A 23650-nucleotide genomic window follows, 5' to 3' on the forward strand; every position below is an offset into this window, starting at 1 on the left:
TGCGTAGACTGTGGAAAATAGAACCCACCCATATCCGACGAGCTAGTTCGTGCTGAAAGGCAAGCATACCCGCATTCCGCGACAAGTCCAACGCAGCCTAGCGGAGGCCAGAGGAGGGGTCGAGCCCCATCAAACCCGCATGCAATAACGTATCCAAAACAATGAATAAAATCTGCCAAAAGTTATTAAATTCAGCATCTCAAATATTTTTAGGTTATGGATATGGCGAAAAACCAAAAAAATGGTATGGTTATGGCGTTAGTGTTATGGTATGGCACCATTAATCGATTACATTGATTTTCATAAGGTAGGTTCGATCAGCTGTTTTATCTGGTTATGGTTTTATGGTTATAAGTCACCATTAATTACACCTTTATTCGCAATAACTCACACATGATAAACACAAATACACATAAAATAAGTCCAGGTCCCCCAGCACCTGACCTAGGCGTACAGTGGCTTAAAAGTAAATTCATAAGATTCTCTGGAAAACTAAACAGTTCAGACAGTACTGAAAGTTTATTTAATAATTTGGGAAAAATTTAAACAACGTGACATGAGGACGGACAAGGCGACAGCTGTTTCGATTATACCTTGTAAATCTCTTCAAACCTTTTCTCGCGGGAGTGGGATTTAAACCCGCACTCCTACGATGGCAACAAGATGTTGAATCAACTGCACACAAATCGTTGATTCGTAATTGTAAAAAGTTGTTGCGACAGCTTTGTATGAAAGTACCTATGTTGCCATATAAATAAATAAATGTAAGACGCGATAACCTCCGAAGAGATGTTAGGCCGAACTTCCCTTCCAATTTGCGTCGTGCAAATTGGCGGGATGCGACCTAACGGATGCCGACTCCGAACGGCGTCTGCAAGGCGTATGAGTTTTCACTGAGAGAATTTCATGGCAGAAATACACTCGGAGTGCTTGCCGAGCACTGCCGAGGGGCGACCCCGCTTAGAAAATTTGTCTTCTAATTGAAAAAGCTTGTTTCTAAAATTTTGATGTTGCTTTTCCCGGGGTGTGAACCCAGGGTCTTCGGTGTGGTAGACGGAGCACGCTACCATCACACCAGGGCGGCCGCCATATAAATACGTAAATATGTAAATACATAAATACGCATGCTTGCTATATATACATACATATGAATATAAAAAAAAATAAATGTAAGGCGCGATAACCTCCGAAGAGATCTAAGGCCGAGCTTCTCTTCCAATTTGCGTCGTGCTCCTCTTGATTTTTCCCTACAAATTGGCCGGACGGGACCTACATGTTTTATGCCGACTCCGAACGGCATCTGCAAGGCAGATGAGTTTTCACTGAGAGCTTTTCATGGCAGAAATACAATCGGAGCGCTTGCCAGACACTGCCGAGGGGCGACCCCGCTTAGAAAAATTTTCTTCTAATTGAAAAATCTTATTTCTAAAATTTTGATGTTGCTTTGCCCGGGAGTTGAACCCAGGGCATACGGTGTGATAGGCGGAGCACGCTACCATCACACCACGGTGGCCGACATATGAATATAGAAATGAAAATAGTAGTCACAAAACTGATTCTCAATCCTATCAGTTGCAGCTCAGCTCATTCTCAATTTCTTCTCTCGCATGTAGTTGCCACACTTGATTGTTTCGAACAAAACTTTTAGTATAAATGTTTGACGTAATATTTTAAAAAGAAAACTTGCAAGTTATAGAATAGTAAAGAATCAAATCGCAGGAAGGTAATTCACCACTGGAGTAACTTTACATGTAATTGGGCAAGTTTAATTTTCGTAACACTTTAAGTTGAAACGATTCCAAAACAACTCAAACTTTAATGCTATCGGAAACATCAACATTAAAAAAGGATGTTTTTTATTATCTTATTATTAATATTATCTAAATTCGTAAAAACCTGAACAAAATGTTACTAATTTTGGAAAAATCCTGTTCGTTCAAACAAAACTTTTGCAACAAGAGGGCGCAATTTTGCATTTCGCTTGGACGAGAAGTTGCAAAATTGTACCCGATAAATAGGTGTCCCGGTATCTCATAATTTTTTGCACAGTAAATTCTAAAAAAGAGTTTTCTCGTTTTGTATTGCTTACTGAAAAACTAGGTTTTTGTTGTTTTTCCATTTTGTGTGTTTTCTCGATTTGGTTTTCTTACTTTGGTGTATTTTTTAACAAGTGGCACCATCGTCATAAGTACAAAGTAGAGAGCGCAGTGAGCGTAAAATTCTCTTTGAAATTTGCTCACGTATTAACAGTTGATCGCCGTTAAAATGACCTGTAAGATCAGTTGTGTTAACAGAAAAATCAGTCAGATTGATTAGGAATCTGTCAATTTTACAAAATTTTGCTAACTTAAGAGCGACGATTTCTCTTCTGTGGAAATGACTAAACTAATTCGTTCTCTTGACGAAGAACTCGGTCGAATTAACCATAATTCGATCAATTTCTCCGAATATCCGTTAAGTCAAGAACAACAGAACCTATTTGTTGATTTTACTAGCACCATTTCTTTCAGTGTATGCACAGTACATACTTCGTATGTCATCATGTGGTAAAGTTATGCGTTGGTAAGGCGGTTTCAAAGAAACTTGGTGTTGTTGCTTTTGTTCTATGTATAGAACTACAACGAATTAACCAGTGTTGTCTATTTGTAGGAGTTTAAGCGGAGATTACCCTTAAGTATTACCATAATAGACGTGGAAGGTTGGCGCAAATGCGCTCAAATGGCAGATGAGCAAATACACGGGTATACCGATGGTACCAAAGTAATGGAAAGGGTAGGGTCCTTCAAACAGTCAAATCATTTTTTTAGGAGCCGTGGCCAAGTAGTGAATATATTGAAGGAAAATAGCCTTTTATTTTGGCAGCCAAGGAACAATTAAGGCAATAATCTTGCATAGTAATCCCCAGAAAAAACTTGACCGATTTTATAAACATATATCTATATTTGGTCTCAGGACATATGGGAATTGATGGAAATGAATCAGCGGACTGTATACTTCCCAGTCAGATTGGGCGATATTAAACGGAGGCTGCAAAGAGTCGAAGTAAATTTGCAGGTACTACGACCATTGAATCACAAAGCTACTCTTATCACTAAAAAGAGAGGATGATAGGTGATAGTGAGTATTCTGAACGGTCACTACCTTCTGGCGTCACATTTTTTTAAAGTAATAACAACTTTAGAAAGTGCAGGTTGCAGGAGGAAACGATCGAGCACGTACTATGCTCGTGTCGTGTGTTCTCCAGAGTAAGACTCCAGCTATTCATAGTGACCAGTGACGCAGCTACCAGATCTAGAAGCAGCAAGTAGCATATAGATCCAAGAAGACGGAGTTATTTTAAAACAAAGGTTCTGGTTTTTGATAGGGGTTTTCAGTTTGGTCGTCTAGCAAACTAATGTTACTATGTACTCATTCAGTCTATGCGAGTTCCTAACCTACCTCTTTCAAGTAGTGCAATAATAATAATAATTATTTTTTTTCAGCTGAAATATTTTGTGGCACGACGAAAATTCAAAGAAGCTTTAAAACCGTATGATGTTAAAGATGTGATGGAGCAGTATGCAGCAGGTCATGTGGACTTGTTGAGTCGAGTTAAAAATGTGCATGCGAGGTAATACCCACAAGTTGTAAACAATAGAAGCTAACTGTAAGTAATATAACCATTTTTTTTTTTATTTGTCGATAATTAGACTCGATCAAATCCTGGGTAAACAGGGATCAAAATCAAAAGATGTTTACGCTTCTAAAATTAGTCTAGCTTCGCGTGTAGTTAAGGTAGAGCGACAGGTGAGCATATACGTTTCATGAAACCGCGATTAAATAGCTTTGTGCCGGTCTTATGGTCTTAATATTGATTTTCTCTGTACTTTATTATTTGAACGTGACATCACATTATCAAAATACAAAAAACAAAAATTAAACACGAATGAGTTTGACCAAAGAAGAGCCGTGTTTTTTTTTTTTTTTTTTTTGTCAGATACATTTATAAAAATGCTTTCTATACATTTTCGTGGCGTATTTGTGTAATATCAATGATTTCATCAAATTAATTAATTAATCCTCTTTCAAAAAATCGCAATTACGCAAAGTGACTACACCGCATAAATATACAGGATGCAGTTAAAAGCTAGCCAACACTTTCTTGAGAAAACATTCGGCATGAATTGGTTGCTTTGTTCTTGCTAAAGTGTCGAGTGACGACTCTTTTCCTCTCTCTTCCCAACTCTTCCCAGAGATGACACGAGGAAGATAATTAAGTTTGAGAAGCGCTTCAAAATAGATCTGGGGAACAAGTGTATGTGGGACACCTCCAAAATTGAAGCGCTTCACCAGGAACACACTATAATATTGTAACGAATTTAGTGAAATTCCGCTTACTTGAAACCTTCCACCAACGTTCGAATCACTAAACTGTTGAATAAATAACTCCAATATTCAATAATACAAAATGGTCTTTATTAGACTACTTTGAAAGCACTTCACAATAACACTTATAATTCAAAACCAATAGCGCGCTTAAATCAAAACTATTCACTGACTACTCAGCTTTCGCTGCTTTTATACTCTCTGCTGCCGCATATTTCTTAAAATGTCTAGGCGTTTCTCCTTTTAGCATCTACTGCTTGGTTACCAGCTACATGCGTGTGTATTTGTAGTTTATAGCCTCTTGCATAGCGATATGCGTATGTATATGTGAGTACTACTCTGTTGCCTTGTATGTACATGTGTAAATGATGATTGATTTGTTTACGTACATACAAGTGGCTGCTTGGTATCGGATTAGGAATACTAGTATCACTTAGTGATGTAGATATTCGTCACAATATGGTACACCGATGGCTCGAAGAACAGCAGGGCATAGGGGCGGGGATCTTCGGCCCCGAACTAAAATATCCCTACCACTCGGGAAATATTCGAGCATCTTCCAAGCCGAAGTTTGCTTCATAAGCCGGTGTGCAGAGATAAATTTACAGCGGGGATATACCAACGAGAAAATCGCTATACTCAGCGACAGCCAAGCTGCGCTCAAGGCATTATCTTCAGTTGAGATTTAATCATCAACAGTCCTTGAGAGAGGTTAAACAGTCTAGGAGTCAATAACACCATCCGTCTATCATGGGTACCTTGAAACAGAGGAGTGGATGGTAACGAGCAAGCGGACGAGATTGGCAGGTTGGCAGCGGCAGAAAAGCCAATAGGCCCCGAGCCCATTATTGCCAATAGGGTCACATACAATAAGGGAAGAATTTATATAAAAAGAGGCGTGCCTCAGATAACAACACTGGCGCGAAAGTCCAGGACTTCGGCAGGCAAAGGCACTAATAGTAGAGTATAACTCAAAGCGATATAAAGCTATTATTAACCTCCCAAAAAGTAGACTTAGGATTTTAACAGGCATACTCACAGGTCACTGCAGGCTGAAGAGCCATATGCATAAATTGGGCATATCGTCTAGTATCCTCTGTCAATTCTGTGATCGCGAAGATGAAACTGCAGAACACATCCTGATGGAATGCGATGCAGTTGCGAGACGAAGGTGCCTAGGATCATCGAAATTAGAAAGTAGTCACATACACTATCTGAAGCCGAGAACCATTCTGGATTTTCTCAGAGAACTCGGCTTGTATGAGGTGTTGTAAAGAGAATGAGGGCACAATAGACCAATTGGTCGCAGTGCTTAACCTCACAACATCTATCTATCTATCTATACGACTCTTTTTGCTATTACAGCAAGTATTATTGTTCTCTGCCTTGTTACGGTGCTTATTTTTAAGTGTGCGTGAGTTTATTTCATTCTCTTGACCAACCACATTTTTTGGCGCTCTCTCCCGGTTTTGTGTTGGGATCTCAAGTGAATATGATAATGTGACGTAGATGCGCATATCGTAAGAAAAAATTAACACTGCTTTTATTTTATTCCTCCTATCTAATATGATTATGAGTAATAAGATAGTAATCATTACTTTTCTTTTATTAACATTTAGGTCGCTGATATAGAAGAAAAATTAGATGTACTCATTAAGGCGTATATGGAGGATCGTGAACGCTTCTTAGCACTTCCATTATCTACACAACCTGTGGTTAAACATTCCAATAATAATAATGAAGATCACTCCAAACGTGGCGATTGGAGTGCGAACAATATAAATAATAAAACTAATAATAATAATAATAATAATAACACTAATGGTACACATGCGACAATCAATGCTAGAAGGGATTTCTTCTCGGCGACGAAAATAGGGGATGTTAAGGTAACGCTAATTCAAAATTTGAAAAAAAAGTAATTCCATACGTTTTTTTTTTTTTTTTGACTTTGTTTTTGTTCTGTAATCCCGGCACATTGAGCTTTTCATTCGGAGTTCATGAGGCCAGTAGAAATAGGCTTTGAAAGAATACCCCTAGTCGTATATATCCAACGAAGATTGTCATGCGCTATGGAGGCGGAATCAGATTGTCTTTAAATCTAGACAGAGTAGCAGATCGTGCCTTTCCTTACCTCTCTGAATCAGCATCATCTTTAATAACTCCGACACATAAGCAGTTTTTCATATTTTATATATATATATATATAAATGTCATTGTACCGCAGCCTTAAACGGCGAAGGTATGCCTTCTGTATGGAGGTCTTCCCATGCCACTGCTTCCAAATAAGGTTGTCGATAGGAAAACTTTCTGCGACGGAGCGTCTTCATCATTTTTATATCATGACCTTGCGAAGTCTTTCCGCTTTTATTCATTGCACTGCCCTTGGATTTCACTAGGAAACATTTAGTATATTTGGAACTCCCACGATGAGTGCTGGGTCCCCCAGATACTTCCTAAGCAGCCTTCCATAAACGTTTTGCTTTCCCATATTTCTCATTCGTCTTGTTTGCAGTAATGGACATCGGCAGAAAACGTAATGCATAGAAACCTCTGGCCACCTCCTCCTTCCTGCCGACTTCTGCAGGAGGATCTAATTGGTAAACTTCATTGGCGAAGCGTTTGTGCAATGGCACAGTGACTTGTGACTATGCCTCTAAGCATTCTCACTACATATTTCATTGTTAGAGGAGGAACTTGTTACTTTCCTTGACAACTAACAATCATCCCTGTTAGTCTACAGCGTTACTCCAATATTGTATTTATCGATTTTTCTCGGAAAAAATCCAGTGGTGTTTGTCCGTTTACATGCGTTTCAGAACCTTTTCTGGCCATCCTATCACCATATACAATTCAAGATTGTTCTGTCCTGAGCTCGGCAAAGGATGAAGATGTCCTATGGACGCCAGCAAACAACAACTCCGTATGTTGTTGTAGCGATAAGGTTACTCCCCGAAGGCTTTGGGGAGTGTTATCGGTGTGATGGTCCCTTGCCGGATACATATCCAGTACGCTCCGGTAACACAGCACCATTAAGGTGCTAGCCCCACCATCTCGGGAACGATTTATATGGCCACATTAAACGTTTAGGCCATCCCTCCCTCCCCACGCCGGAGCCTCGTCTGTTAGTGAAACGGGATTCGCCGCTGGAAGATGAGGTTGACAGTTCGGTTGGAGAAGCTATATATTGCGCTACACAACCCCTTGAATCCCACAACTCCGTATGATATCACATTGTATCAAATTCAATTATAAAGCCTTAAAGACATCATCAATGTAGACAAAAAAATTAATACATTGATTTCTGAGACTACTTTCCTGGAGCATCCTAGCTGTTTTCTATAAGACATAGACCTCCGCCATCCTCTGGATGACACGGCAAGAGTCAGGAAATCTGTAAGACTGATTCACCAGCAGCCGTTTCGAGTACAACCCATTCCATGAAAGGACGAAATGGGGAACAAATTAAATTCATTTGTGCTTCCGCTCTATGTTTTAATATGAGTATGTAATGCGGTCACGTAACTTGGTGGCTTTTGCATGCTGGAATCTTGAACTACAGTAGTAAGAACATCCCCATGAAGTCAATAAAAAAATAAAAATTGTAGGAAAAACTTAGGTTCTCTATGTTTCTGTGGTTGCAGAGAGAGTGATTCATAACGACAGACTTTGTTACTCCATATTAAATCAATTAAAAAACACTATTTTGCTTTACAGGTGCCCGATGCGCGAGCGTTCGCGCCACCCTATGACTTAGCCTCGGTTAGTCCGTTTAAACTAAGTAGTGATAATGCCATATCCGAAATAGAAAATACAAAAAAACGAGTAACTTTAAGGTAAGTCTAAAAACCGGATAATGTTCTTTGAATTTATCTGAAAAACAAATACTCCACACAGATCTGTCTCAAATCCTTGCGATAGAGGAGTGTACAAAGATGATAATTTTGCTTTAACGATACCTGGTTTAACAGAACCATTAAGTAGTAGCTTAAAATCGAATTTACGTAAGGAAAACTCAAGTAAGTTTTTTCAAAAATGTAGCATTTTCATGGGTAGATAAATTTATCTGACGAGGGAATTCATGGAATTGAATAAATGATCTGGCACACTAGCAGAATTTGCTTTCAAATTCAAGCTTATTTTTCTTAAGAAATTTTAAGTATTACTGGGCGGTCAAATTTATATATCAAGCCACTGCTTCGTTCCATGAATACCCCAGTTACATTGCAAAGTCAACATAAAAAAAAAAAACAATACATTTCTCTCTTAGTTATACTCATCGATGAGGTGGAAGATTTCGAAGAGGAAGATCTTAATTGCGAAGGTGAAATGGATCATTATCCCTCTTGGGAGATCGATAGTGATGTTGGCGCAAATATTGACCTCGATAGTGAAGCGGCTGCGGAGGATACTGCACTGCTACACCAAAGATCTCATACGAAGATTATTATCACTTCCGTTACGCCTGTGAGTTTGGGCTTAGTAAATTGCTCCTCAATTTTTTTTTTTTTTTAATTTGCTAATCTCATTCACACCGAGCAAATAAAGCCTCTTAGTGAAAATTTGGTGTAAGTGTAAAGTTTTTCTTGCAGGTAAGCTCATCAAACAATCTCACAGATTTGGATAATGAATCTGCGGACACGCCTACAAAAGCATCCTTACTTTTTCCTCATACTGGTTAAAGGGCCAATTATTGGTGATTTATAACCATCAAACCATAACCAGATAAAACAGCTGATCGAACCTACCTTATGGAAATCAATGTAATCGATTAATGGTGCCATACCATAACGCTAACGCCATAACCATACCATAACCAACCAATTGGTTTTTGGTTTCTCGCCATATTCCATAACCTACAAATATTTGAGTTAGTGAATTTAGTAACTTTTTGTAGATTTTATTCATTGTTTTGGATACGTTATGACTAAGACACTTATTTTCTGTGGAATATGTTTGTAATTTTTTGCGTTTTCTTCTTTTTTTTTTTTGAAATTTTCACGATTTTTAGGTTAAGGCATAAGGATATTGTATATTGGAGATTGTTATGGATATGGGTATGGTTACGACTATGGCGGTAGGGTTACGGAAGTTTAATTGGCCGTTAGAATTGGCATATGTTATATATTTTTAAGTTTATAATTTTTATCTATTTGTGTTCAAATTTAAGCAAAAAGATTTTTTTATTTAAAGAATACTAAAAAATTGTAAAATATTTGGCAAAAAATCAAATTTTAAAACTCAACAAAAGAAAAAATTAAAAATATTAAACTGCAATAAAATGTAAATATTAAAATACAAAAAAAAATGGTGTGGTTTTATTTCTGGAGATGGTGATATGAGGTTCTGAGTATCGAATCATCATTCATCATCATCTTATTATTTGAATAGCTCAATCAGTTACAGAGATATTTTGATAGGTTTCCCTGCGCAGGTAGCAGCCGGGACCGGCTTTGATGGAAACATTTTTATTTCGGATAGGTCAACGATACTTAAGGTGCAATATTCAATTGTCAAATTCGGCTTGGAGATAGTCCGATTTCTGGATTGTGTCACCTTCCAAACGTTAAGAAAAAAGCCCTAGCAGTGGAACAAGATGGCAGGCTAATTCTCATAAAGTGAAGCAATGATTCGATCCTTCGAATTTTCGTGAAAATGCATAAAGTTGTTAGCTTTTACTAAAGGTAAACGCATTATTATTCGGACAATGTTATTTTCCGGGCACTACGCTCTTCTTTTGCCATCAACAGAATAATAACCTATAAATCGTCTTAAATAAAAACGCAATCGCGATTCTGTATGCTTCTCAAGTATGCTCACAATATTTCAATTGCATCGAATTAAATAGCCATTTTAACGATAAAAACACACCCTGAAGGTTTTGGGGATTGTTATCGATGTTGATGGTCCTTTACTGGATATAGGTCCGGTAACAAGCAAAGGTAGTAGTAGACCGATCATCACGGGACCATATTAAACCTGATTTTCATATTGTGGCGAATGTTGACATCACTAGGCTGTTAGTAAATAATCACGCAACAACAAAAACATGAAGCAAGCCACACTTGAATTCATGAATACATCAGTTATCATTTATACACATACATACAAGGCAACGAAGAGATATTTCACACACATACATGTGGTCCTCAGCCGGTACACACGCATATATGTAGCTCAATTACCAAGCAGGACCTACAACAGTTCTAGAAGGCGAAACGTCTACACTTTAGCAGAAATATGCGTATGAAGCAACGGAAAGTATAAAAGCAGCGCAAGCTGAGTAGTCAGGAATCAGTTTGATTTAAAAACCCTGCCAGTTGCGAAGTGAAGTATAGTAGTCTAATAAAGACATTTTACAATACAGCATATTGGAGTGATTTATTCAACAGTTTAGCGATTCGAACGTTAGGAGAAGGTTACAAATAAGCGGAATTTCCCTAAATTCATTACGATAGTAGATGTCCCTAATCCGATTGCCAGACACTTTCTATAGTGGCATTGTCCAGCCAGACAGAAAGAACATTCAAGCAGCTTTATAATAAAATGCAAATAAAAAAATCTTGAAAAAAAACTTGAAATTACGTTTGCCGTAAAAAAAAAATTAGCTCTTTCTTGTATTATGAAAATACAGTTTTGTGTTACAAACAGTGTCTGACTGAACAAAGCCACTATGGAAAGTGTTTGGCAATCAGGCTACTGACTTCTTATAATATTACGAAATGTTTCACAAACAGCATAGTTTCCGGAAAGGTAGCTACACAGTGGATGTCATGGCAGAAATAATAGATCCCGTAAAGAAGCCTAAACAGCGAATCATCAATTAAGACCGATAGTGGAAATACATGCTACAGGCACTTGAAACATCTTTCAGTAGACATATTTGGTTGATGTCTAAAGAGACTTCCTGAGAGATCGGTATTATAGAAGGGTAAATAAAACAGTCTTCTTAGTTTAGACATGTCAGAAAGCATCTTTTTCCTCGGTTTCGTAGACGATGTGGTTACTTCGATCCGAAACTGCTAGCTGGCACAGTTTAGTTTAAACCAGAGCCACCGGTGCATAAGTAGACAGATAGTCGGTGTTTAGCTGGTAAATGGCGATAACCGGCCTCATTATGAGGCGGCTCCCTACTGTCGTTAATATGACGGTAAGGAACCAACAAACAGAGACACGCAGCTCTACAAAAACGGACATCACCTTCCCCCGAACAGCCCAAGTTGGGCAAACAAAATCAAAACTGAGCCGATTAATGGAAAACAGAGGTTTTCCCAAGTCATGCACAAGGTAGGTATAGAAGTTTAGGTTGTGCAGCGAAGTTATAGCTTCCAGAACTCAATCTTTAACCTCCCTTACGCAGGTAGAATCTTGTTAGAAGGAGACAAAGAGTGATGATCTGAAAGGTTCACTGTGGTCGTATCTGATCGTTTCTCACATGATCGGGCTTGGCGGCATACCGCAAGGTTTCCGCAATAGCCGTCAAGGTTATCAGAGAAACTGACTTATCTTGTTTGGTTGATTTTCCGACAGGGTGGATAAATGATGTATATTGGAACGATTTTCCGTCATCCCTTGTCAAATTTGGTTTTGAGACAAACCGGTTTCGGCGTTGTGCCATCATCAGTGTCGATTTTCGTTCTGATCTGTTGTTGTCATTTGTCCTGTATTTATAGTTCGTAGGTATATGAGCAGGTATTGTCAAATTGATGCTTGTGTATATTTAGTTATGTGTATGTGCTGTGTGTTCGTTCAGAACCGAGGGTGGTTTACTAATCGATTTGTGTGGCTGACTGGGGTAGGTAGAAATCTGTGATTTTAGTCGTTTGACCTTCTTTGTCGGTTTTTTGTTTTGGTGTGTTAATTGTTTTGTGTTTATTTGTTGTTGTGTGTTTGTCTGTTGTACCTGTGTTATTAAGTCGTTTCCTGTAAACAAGTTTTAAAGGCTCGAATATTGTGTCAGAAATTGTGTTTATCTGTTCGTTTATTATTCTACCGTCGAATGTTTTCTGTTTGTAGATTTCCATGTTTTCGAGTACGTTGAGACGTCGGCCCTTTTCTTGTATGTGAAGAACCCTAACTGCTTTATTGATGTTTGCTGGGGAACATTCATTCTCGACCATGTGATTCGCGAAGTTAGACTCGGGTATAATGTTTGGATTGCGTATTTTTTTGTTGTAATCTCTAATATGTTCTCTGAACCTCATTCTTATTTGCCGTCCTGTTTGTCCTATGTAACCATGCTGGCATCCGCAGGTAAGCTTGTATACGCCGTGGCTGCTAAACGGATCCTCTGAGTTAATGTTAGTTCTTAGTTTTCGCCCTAGATTGTTCGATGTTTTGAATGCTGTGTTAATGTTGTATTTTTTAAAGAAATTTGCCAATTTATATGTTGCTTTTCCAGTATATGTCATAGTCGTCCAGCTGTTATTTTCCTTTTCATTATTTCTTTTTGGTTTTCCATTTGTCCTTCTGAGCTTATCTACTAGTGGTTTTTTATATCCGTTGTTTGCAGCGATATTATATATGACCTCAAGTTCTTTCTTATATGCCTCTTGTGTAAGAGGTGTTCTTTCAAGTCTATGTACCAAGTGCCTTAATGCTGCATTTTTGTGATGTTGAGGGTGATTTGAGGTATTGTGTATTATTGTGTCGGTGGCCGTTGACTTTCTATATATGTCATAGTTAAATCTTTTGGCTTCTTTATCAATATTTATCGTGAGGTCTAGATAGTTGATTCCTCCGTCTATTTCGGTTTCCATTGTAAATTTTATATTGCCGTGCTGTTTGTTGAGGTACTCCAGTACGAGCTCTTCGTTATTAGTAGTTAAAACGCATATTATGTCATCCACGTATCTAGCATAAAATGACACGCCTAATTTGGACTTCAGCTCCTGTATGTACTTTTCTTCCAGATTTTGCATGAACACTTCCATAAGAATTGCTGACGTGGGGCTTCCCATTCCAAGACCGTTTGTTTGTCTATATATTTTATTGTTGAATTTAAAATAGTTTTGACGTAAAGTGGTTCTTAGCGTATTTGTGATTTGCATACTTTTCACTTTGTTTTTTGTGTTATGAACTATTGTTGAGCTAACTATGTCCAAAGTCTCCGATAGTGGTATAGATGGGTATAAATCTTTTATGTCAAAAGATACCAATTTGCTGTTTCTTGTTAGCTCTACGGTCTCGAGTCTCTCTATTAGTTCTGTTGTGTTAGCTATAGAATATTCGTTCCTTAGCTCCAGAGCATCTATCAATATCGTTTTTAAATATTTGGACAGTTTGTAACATGGTGCCGATTTGAAATTAATGATGGGCCTCATTGGCGTGTCCGGCTTGTGGATTTTTGGTAGCGCAACCAGTGGAGGAGCCGAAGGGTTCATTTGGACCAATCTATGTGCCATGTTAGAATCTACTATATTTGTTGCATTTTTTATAGCAACCTTGATTTGTTTTTGGTATTCATCTGTGGGATCCTCTCTCATTCTACGACATTTCATTTCCTCTATGAGATCCTCGGTTTTGGATATATATTGCTCTTTTTCGATTAGCACAGTGGTGTTTCCTTTGTCCGCTTTCGTTGTGATAATATTGTTTTTCCTTAGTTTATGCCGTAGATTCTTTGTTGTTTTCTCCTCTGTATTCGGTTTTTGTCCTTCTTGTGCTTTCACCTCATTTTTTATGATTTCCCTGCACATGTGTCTTGCGTGCTCCCGTTCTTCCTGTGGTATCAATGATATTGCGATCTCCGCATCTACAATCGCTTGCTCCGTTTTTATATATTATCACAACGAAAGCGGACAAAGGAAACACCACTGTGCTAATCGAAAAAGAGCAATATATATCCAAAACCGAGGATCTCATAGAGGAAATGAAATGTCGTAGAATGAGAGAGGATCCCACAGATGAATACCAAAAACAAATCAAAGTTGCTATAAAAAATGCAACAAATATAGTAGATTCTAACATGGCACATAGATTGGTCCAAATGAACCCTTCGGCTCCTCCACTGGTTGCGCTACCAAAAATCCACAAGCCGGACACGCCAATGAGGCCCATCATTAATTTCAAATCGGCACCATGTTACAAACTGTCCAAATATTTAAAAACGATATTGATAGATGCTCTGGAGCTAAGGAACGAATATTCTATAGCTAACACAACAGAACTAATAGAGAGACTCGAGACCGTAGAGCTAACAAGAAACAGCAAATTGGTATCTTTTGACATAAAAGATTTATACCCATCTATACCACTATCGGAGACTTTGGACATAGTTAGCTCAACAATAGTTCATAACACAAAAAACAAAGTGAAAAGTATGCAAATCACAAATACGCTAAGAACCACTTTACGTCAAAACTATTTTAAATTCAACAATAAAATATATAGACAAACAAACGGTCTTGGAATGGGAAGCCCCACGTCAGCAATTCTTATGGAAGTGTTCATGCAAAATCTGGAAGAAAAGTACATACAGGAGCTGAAGTCCAAATTAGGCGTGTCATTTTATGCTAGATACGTGGATGACATAATATGCGTTTTAACTACTAATAACGAAGAGCTCGTACTGGAGTACCTCAACAAACAGCACGGCAATATAAAATTTACAATGGAAACCGAAATAGACGGAGGAATCAACTATCTAGACCTCACGATAAATATTGATAAAGAAGCCAAAAGATTTAACTATGACATATATAGAAAGTCAACGGCCACCGACACAATAATACACAATACCTCAAATCACCCTCAACATCACAAAAATGCAGCATTAAGGCACTTGGTACATAGACTTGAAAGAACACCTCTTACACAAGAGGCATATAAGAAAGAACTTGAGGTCATATATAATATCGCTGCAAACAACGGATATAAAAAACCACTAGTAGATAAGCTCAGAAGGACAAATGGAAAACCAAAAAGAAATAATGAAAAGGAAAATAATAGCTGGACGACTATGACATATACTGGAAAAGCAACATATAAATTGGCAAATTTCTTTAAAAAATACAACATTAACACAGCATTCAAAACATCGAACAATCTAGGGCGAAAACTAAGAACTAACATTAACTCAGAGGATCCGTTTAGCAGCCACGGCGTATACAAGCTTACCTGCGGATGCCAGCATGGTTACATAGGACAAACAGGACGGCAAATAAGAATGAGGTTCAGAGAACATATTAGAGATTACAACAAAAAAATACGCAATCCAAACATTATACCCGAGTCTAACTTCGCGAATCACATGGTCGAGAATGAATGTTCCCCAGCAAACATCAATAAAGCAGTTAGGGTTCTTCACATACAAGAAAAGGGCCGACGTCTCAACGTACTCGAAAACATGGAAATCTACAAACAGAAAACATTCGACGGTAGAATAATAAACGAACAGATAAACACAATTTCTGACACAATATTCGAGCCTTTAAAACTTGTTTACAGGAAACGACTTAATAACACAGGTACAACAGACAAACACACAACAACAAATAAACACAAAACAATTAACACACCAAAACAAAAAACCGACAAAGAAGGTCAAACGACTAAAATCACAGATTTCTACCTACCCCAGTCAGCCACACAAATCGATTAGTAAACCACCCTCGGTTCTGAACGAACACACAGCACATACACATAACTAAATATACACAAGCATCAATTTGACAATACCTGCTCATATACCTACGAACTATAAATACAGGACAAATGACAACAACAGATCAGAACGAAAATCGACACTGATGATGGCACAACGCCGAAACCGGTTTGTCTCAAAACCAAATTTGACAAGGGATGACGGAAAATCGTTCCAATATACATCATTTATCCACCCTGTCGGAAAATCAACCAAACAAGATAAGTCAGTTATTGCTTGTCAGGCTTTTAACTTGAACGCGAACGGACTACTAACAATTTACAAGCGACGCCTACTGAAAATATATAAAGCAAAGGCGAGCATTTGGTTCAACAAACAATGCCTGGAATTGAATGTTACTCCGAAGTTCGCAAAAATAACAATAAAGGCAAATACCAAATCTAGCAGGAAGACAGTTAGAAAAGCGGAAAAGAATTTTTTAAAATATGAGTTGGAAAGCTTATACTCGAAGAAGGATGAGATAAATGCCGAGTTATTATCTATCCATTTAAGATTGGCAGAACAACTACCTACGACTGCATTAATGGAATGTTTCGACCGCATTAAGACAGAGGTCGGTCAGGAACTACAACAAAAATACAGGTCGCTGAACCGAAAATTGGACAAGCTGGCAGGACGACGAGAGGGTAACCAAAACCAAAACACTCACCAGTTTCATGACAAGTTCGTTAACCTCACAACAGTGGCCATTACCAAGGAAGAGGCACAACTTCTCGAAAAGGGCCTGAAGCACAACATCATGGACCAGAATACAGTAAGAAAAACGGAGCAAGCGATTGTAGATGCGGAGATCGCAATATCATTGATACCACAGGAAGAACAGGAGCACGCAAGACACATGTGCAGGGAAATCATAAAAAATGAGGTGAAAGCACAAGAAGGACAAAAACCGAATACAGAGGAGAAAACAATAAAGAATCTACGGCATAAACTAAGGAAAAACAATATTATCACAACGAAAGCGGACAAAGGAAACACCACTGTGCTAATCGAAAAAGAGCAATATATATCCAAAACCGAGGATCTCATAGAGGAAATGAAATGTCGTAGAATGAGAGAGGATCCCACAGATGAATACCAAAAACAAATCAAAGTTGCTATAAAAAATGCAACAAATATAGTAGATTCTAACATGGCACATAGATTGGTCCAAATGAACCCTTCGGCTCCTCCACTGGTTGCGCTACCAAAAATCCACAAGCCGGACACGCCAATGAGGCCCATCATTAATTTCAAATCGGCACCATGTTACAAACTGTCCAAATATTTAAAAACGATATTGATAGATGCTCTGGAGCTAAGGAACGAATATTCTATAGCTAACACAACAGAACTAATAGAGAGACTCGAGACCGTAGAGCTAACAAGAAACAGCAAATTGGTATCTTTTGACATAAAAGATTTATACCCATCTATACCACTATCGGAGACTTTGGACATAGTTAGCTCAACAATAGTTCATAACACAAAAAACAAAGTGAAAAGTATGCAAATCACAAATACGCTAAGAACCACTTTACGTCAAAACTATTTTAAATTCAACAATAAAATATATAGACAAACAAACGGTCTTGGAATGGGAAGCCCCACGTCAGCAATTCTTATGGAAGTGTTCATGCAAAATCTGGAAGAAAAGTACATACAGGAGCTGAAGTCCAAATTAGGCGTGTCATTTTATGCTAGATACGTGGATGACATAATATGCGTTTTAACTACTAATAACGAAGAGCTCGTACTGGAGTACCTCAACAAACAGCACGGCAATATAAAATTTACAATGGAAACCGAAATAGACGGAGGAATCAACTATCTAGACCTCACGATAAATATTGATAAAGAAGCCAAAAGATTTAACTATGACATATATAGAAAGTCAACGGCCACCGACACAATAATACACAATACCTCAAATCACCCTCAACATCACAAAAATGCAGCATTAAGGCACTTGGTACATAGACTTGAAAGAACACCTCTTACACAAGAGGCATATAAGAAAGAACTTGAGGTCATATATAATATCGCTGCAAACAACGGATATAAAAAACCACTAGTAGATAAGCTCAGAAGGACAAATGGAAAACCAAAAAGAAATAATGAAAAGGAAAATAATAGCTGGACGACTATGACATATACTGGAAAAGCAACATATAAATTGGCAAATTTCTTTAAAAAATACAACATTAACACAGCATTCAAAACATCGAACAATCTAGGGCGAAAACTAAGAACTAACATTAACTCAGAGGATCCGTTTAGCAGCCACGGCGTATACAAGCTTACCTGCGGATGCCAGCATGGTTACATAGGACAAACAGGACGGCAAATAAGAATGAGGTTCAGAGAACATATTAGAGATTACAACAAAAAAATACGCAATCCAAACATTATACCCGAGTCTAACTTCGCGAATCACATGGTCGAGAATGAATGTTCCCCAGCAAACATCAATAAAGCAGTTAGGGTTCTTCACATACAAGAAAAGGGCCGACGTCTCAACGTACTCGAAAACATGGAAATCTACAAACAGAAAACATTCGACGGTAGAATAATAAACGAACAGATAAACACAATTTCTGACACAATATTCGAGCCTTTAAAACTTGTTTACAGGAAACGACTTAATAACACAGGTACAACAGACAAACACACAACAACAAATAAACACAAAACAATTAACACACCAAAACAAAAAACCGACAAAGAAGGTCAAACGACTAAAATCACAGATTTCTACCTACCCCAGTCAGCCACACAAATCGATTAGTAAACCACCCTCGGTTCTGAACGAACACACAGCACATACACATAACTAAATATACACAAGCATCAATTTGACAATACCTGCTCATATACCTACGAACTATAAATACAGGACAAATGACAACAACAGATCAGAACGAAAATCGACACTGATGATGGCACAACGCCGAAACCGGTTTGTCTCAAAACCAAATTTGACAAGGGATGACGGAAAATCGTTCCAATATACATCATTTATCAGAGAAACCATATCAACATATCTTCTCCCTTCTAAAAGAAGGGGAATGGCATGGATGCAGAAGCGTTGAATGTGTATTATCTCAAATTTGGTTCTGAAAACGCCTTAATCCGAATTAAACTTATTAATCCCCAATCTCATAATATGTATGTTTTAATAAGCTTCCATTTAAACTTTAATTTAATGTAGTTTCTGCTGAGCAATAGAGTTTGACAAATAGTTTTGATATTGCGTGGGGCATCTATATAAAAAAAATAATATAAAATTTATTATAAATATTTTAAAAACTTTTAATATATATTCATTAAAGAGAAACACTGAGAAAAAAAAGTATTAAAATTCGCGCCCGAATACAAAAATAAAAGCGTTCGAAAACTAATTTTTACCGGCCGGATACTAATGAAAATCGATCTTTTTGAAAATCGATTTTTTTTAATTTAACAATTCCATACTTAAGCTGCAAACATTGGTGCTTTATCGGTAACCGTATCGGTAACCTTATAACAGCTGATTCGACCAACTTTATGGGAATCAATGCAATCGATTATTGGTGCCGCTAAGGTCGTAACCGTATCGTAGCCAACCAATTGGTTTTTGGTTTACCGTCGTAACGATAAACAGCTGATTACGTTACGGATACGACTACAGAGATACGACATACGGCACCAATGACTTCCGCTTTAAGAGTTATACGTACACTACATTAAGAAATATTCCCACCATTTCAAATATTTTAATTTTTTGCAGGAGCAGTGTTATATATTAGCCATGTTTTTATTTAACGCGTGTACGTTTACGTTTGCGCGTAGAAAAAACGCCTATCCTCGCTTAGATAATGCTTAGGAGACCCATCTAGCGGCAGTGGTTAAACTGTTACGGTCTGCTGTTATGGTCTACGGTTACGGTCCACTTGGGAGCGTTCTCGTTTGAACGGTCTAGTGACTGGGGATAGGACCTAAAAGTTGCGATGGAAAAGTATCGGAAAAAAAAAGATATCGACGATCGCTAGAAAAAAAAACACGAGTTTCCGGGAGATCGAGAAGCTTCTTCTTTGGTTGGCACGCTGACGAAAAAGGTCAGACGAAATTTCATTCGTTCATCGTATAAAACTTGAGCACAGGCTTATTTCTGCTAACAACGTAAGATATACCAGCAAGAAAGAAATGTATTGAGGGAAATGCTCAAAAAGTGAAATACAAAAGTCATAAAACTTCATTTTGCTGCCTCCATGCACATAATATATATGTCCGTAATTGTGTCAGCGTCAAAATTATACGCAAATACGAGTGATTCAAGTGACTGGACATTTATAGAATAAGAGGAAACATCGGGATGAAGGAAGTGTGAGTGCGACTATTAAATAGGTGGAGAACTGTCTATTGGAAAATTGGTGCATATACTTATATGCATAATACAGCGTAATTGCTCACAAACCAACGAACAAATACCAGCGTATACATACAACCCAGCGCATCTCGCGCCATTTCGAATATTTTCACCCTTCGAATGGTGTAACTTGGTTAATTTTTGTACTAAATCATTGCAAAAGCCATCCCCAGGCTTACCACCAGCACCAGCAAGAACCATAATAGCGTCAACAACGCCTAACCTGCAACAACACAGAGGTACACCAGCATATGCCGCCGGACGGTCTTTTGCCGGATAAGTGGGTACCGACCTACTGGGTGAGTCCGTTTTTTTTTTTTGCTTTAAAACGCGTACGCATCTTTGGGCGCTGATACTTTGCCTTTTGTTTGTGGGTCGTGCGCTTATGTACCCTATTGTATGAAGTCCTGTCAGAAGGCAAACCACTATTGTCCTAATTGTAATGCATTCATTGGCACCTATTCAAATTGGTTTCCAGTAAACTGAAACCGAAAATTCTAATATGTCCTCACTAAAGCCAAAGCAGAGAAAAAATTGTCTTAAACAAATCAAAAGAGAGCGCGAGTATAGATCGGTTGGAGGTGATAGCTTTTCACATTACAACATTCCAAGGACGTGCACATAAATGTACTTAGACATATACGCATCCATACTTGCTATTATATGTATTCAATCCATATACGACACCAGTAATTATTATTTGTAATGTGTCATATTTATAATATGGCAGCATTAACGATTATGAAATTAAAATAAACTTTCTACAAATATTCACTTGCATGTACACTCAAAAAAAAAAATGGGTTGCAATTTTTAAGCAAAATTTCTGAAAAATGATTCAATGCAAATTCTATTTATGTATATTTTTCTCTGTATACTACTATGCTTTTGTATTTGTATAAGCCAATTTGAAAAGAAAAAAAAATTAAATAATTTAACAAAGCTAAGCTTTGGCTTAATATTCAATGTTTTCGAAAATGGTGACAAATCGCATTCTTCAGGGTTTTATATTGAAATTAAATAAGCAGAATTACCATAACAAATATTGCAAATTAGCGACAAGCTAAATCTTGCAAAGGAATTATATTCGTTTTTTTTATGCATATATGTACATATGTATTAAGATGTATTGGTAAACTATGTGTTAAACATAGGAGAAAGAAACGAAGCTAGATTTTAAACAAACAAACAGAAATTTCTCAAATTAATATTGTTTAATTTCCCAAATTTTTTCATTTCTTAAATGTTTAAAATTTCTTCTAATATTTTAAAACTAAAATTTTTTTTATAAGTTTTTCAAATTCAGTTCATCTATTAAATTTCTTATCTCTCAAAAAGAATACACAAAATTAAAGATAAAACTATGAATTTCTTTAAAAACAATAAAAAAATAATAATAAAACCCAGGGTTTAAAAACTTACAACATAATGTGATGGCCTAAAATAAACGAATAAACATATGATAGCACAACTGCAATATATATTTATGTATATGGATGATATGAGGCACATTCTAATCTACATACAAGTTTTAATATAGTTCTTATTACATAATTTTTTTTTAAATAGAGTTATATTATATACAATGCGTATAAAAGAATTAAATGAAACAATTAGACGCATTGAAAACATACAAAAAACTTTTCTTTTGCCCAGATGCAGGCAAAATGCGTTGAACATTCTCAAGAAAACTGTAGAAGTTTGACAACAATTGCAATTGTTTGAAAGCATAGTATATTTATAGCTAAATCCGCGAAAACAGAGAGGGTTTCTTATTAAAAGCTTAGAATTCGTTTTTTTACGTTTCCCTCTTACAAAAATTGTATATGTAGAAACCTAAGAATTGCTTCCATGAGCGGGTTATATTAATTAAGCAAACATACCAAAATTGTATTATTGGTTTTCCTTTAAGAAAATGAATTGTCAATAAATTTGTATTTAAAATAGGAATGCTGACTTCCTTACTTATTTACAAGGCACTTAGGGAATACAGGTAAGGGGCCACCGAAAGATTAGGTGCGTCGGTGGCCATGGTTTTTGAGGGTGGGATCAGCACCGGGCGTCGCAACAACACCCGCGGCGCCCCTATGTATATTCGGTCTTTTTGGTTTTCTTTTAATTTTTCAGCATTTTTTTGTTGATTTTGATTTTCAGCGTTGGTAACCGGCCATGTCCGGTTCGGTAAATTTTTTTTGCGGTTATCTTTTTGAATTTAAATTTTGAATGTTTAACGGTCTGTCCGTGACATCCGGTTCGGCCGGATGTTGTTTTAGTTTGAATTTATAAGCGTTTTGAGTCGCTCTCTGCGCTTCTGTCAGGTTTTTTTTGATTTTGACAGTTGGTTTTGAATAGGCATGATATGACTATTTTTTTTTTTTGTTTATGGCGCAAGAACAGTAAGGTTGGGAAGGACCCGCCCCAGCCAACAATGACTAGCCACTGTGCACCACACCATCATGCCGACCGCCTACCTTACTGCTTCCACCGAAAATGCGTATCCATAACAGATGGCGCCCAACGTGGGGCCCAAGGCGCCGGGTGCGAGGGTCACTCCTGGTCAAACTGTGAAGTTGACCATCCCACCAGTCCGGGGTGAGCAGCCGTAGGAGCAGCCACCTGCGTTGCGGTGGAATGGTTAGACGGATCAGGGTGTCCGGAGTGATCATCGTCTCCGGTAGCTGAGGGATCGACGAGACTTAACGTCAAGTTATCCGGATTTTTTTTTTATTTCACCCGATGAGGCAGTGCTGAACGCACTTAGTTTTTTTTGTAATTGGGGTTTTTTGTTTTCCCGGAAGTTGTCCGTTAGTCGGATCTGGGTAAAATATGTGTCCGCTAATTGGAGTTCTATTTTTTTTTTTGTAACGTTTAATTTTTATAATTTCTTTTTTTTCTTCCGCATTTGTGATGTCCAGTGTGAGTGTGTGTGTGAATAGTAGGACCCCAGCTCAGCTCACGTCTCAGGTGGCAACACAGAATACCACCTGGATTGTGGCGGGTTGAGCTGGGATCCAATCGGCACCCTTTCCTGTCCCACCAGTATAGGGGAGCGGCCCTTGAAGTGCTCCACCCATAGCGGCGGAGGCAGGAGGGGTGTCCAGGGTGAATGACGGGAGGCCTCAACACCCCCAGCTAGTCCCACTAGCGCGTCCCCAAAGACCGCCTCTGCGTTGCGGCTGGGTGTGTTGGGACCAACCTGTGGGTGTAGGAAATTAACCCTAGTGGCCCCAACC

At 37.9% G+C, this 23650-nt stretch overlaps 1 protein-coding gene across 15 annotated transcripts in view; it reads left to right on the plus strand.

The window, feature by feature from the left end:
* The window catches only part of KCNQ (KCNQ potassium channel), a 245457-nt gene extending 235784 nt beyond the window's left edge, over positions 1–9673 (plus strand). For all 15 annotated transcript variants that reach the window (XM_067774905.1, XM_067774898.1, XM_067774904.1 and 12 more), the window contains 7 exons: positions 3483–3610; positions 3690–3786; positions 5985–6254; positions 8083–8201; positions 8263–8384; positions 8636–8832; positions 8958–9673. In XM_067774905.1, coding sequence (XP_067631006.1) covers positions 3483–3610; positions 3690–3786; positions 5985–6254; positions 8083–8201; positions 8263–8384; positions 8636–8832; positions 8958–9047 — 1023 coding nt within the window. In that variant the 3' untranslated portion in view covers positions 9048–9673. The remainder of the gene's footprint in view (positions 1–3482; positions 3611–3689; positions 3787–5984; positions 6255–8082; positions 8202–8262; positions 8385–8635; positions 8833–8957) is intronic.
* The last annotated feature ends 13977 nt before the right edge of the window (positions 9674–23650 follow it).

This window comes from Eurosta solidaginis, chromosome 3 (genome assembly GCF_040869045.1).
Source record: "Eurosta solidaginis isolate ZX-2024a chromosome 3, ASM4086904v1, whole genome shotgun sequence".
Classification (NCBI taxonomy): domain Eukaryota; kingdom Metazoa; phylum Arthropoda; class Insecta; order Diptera; family Tephritidae; genus Eurosta; species Eurosta solidaginis.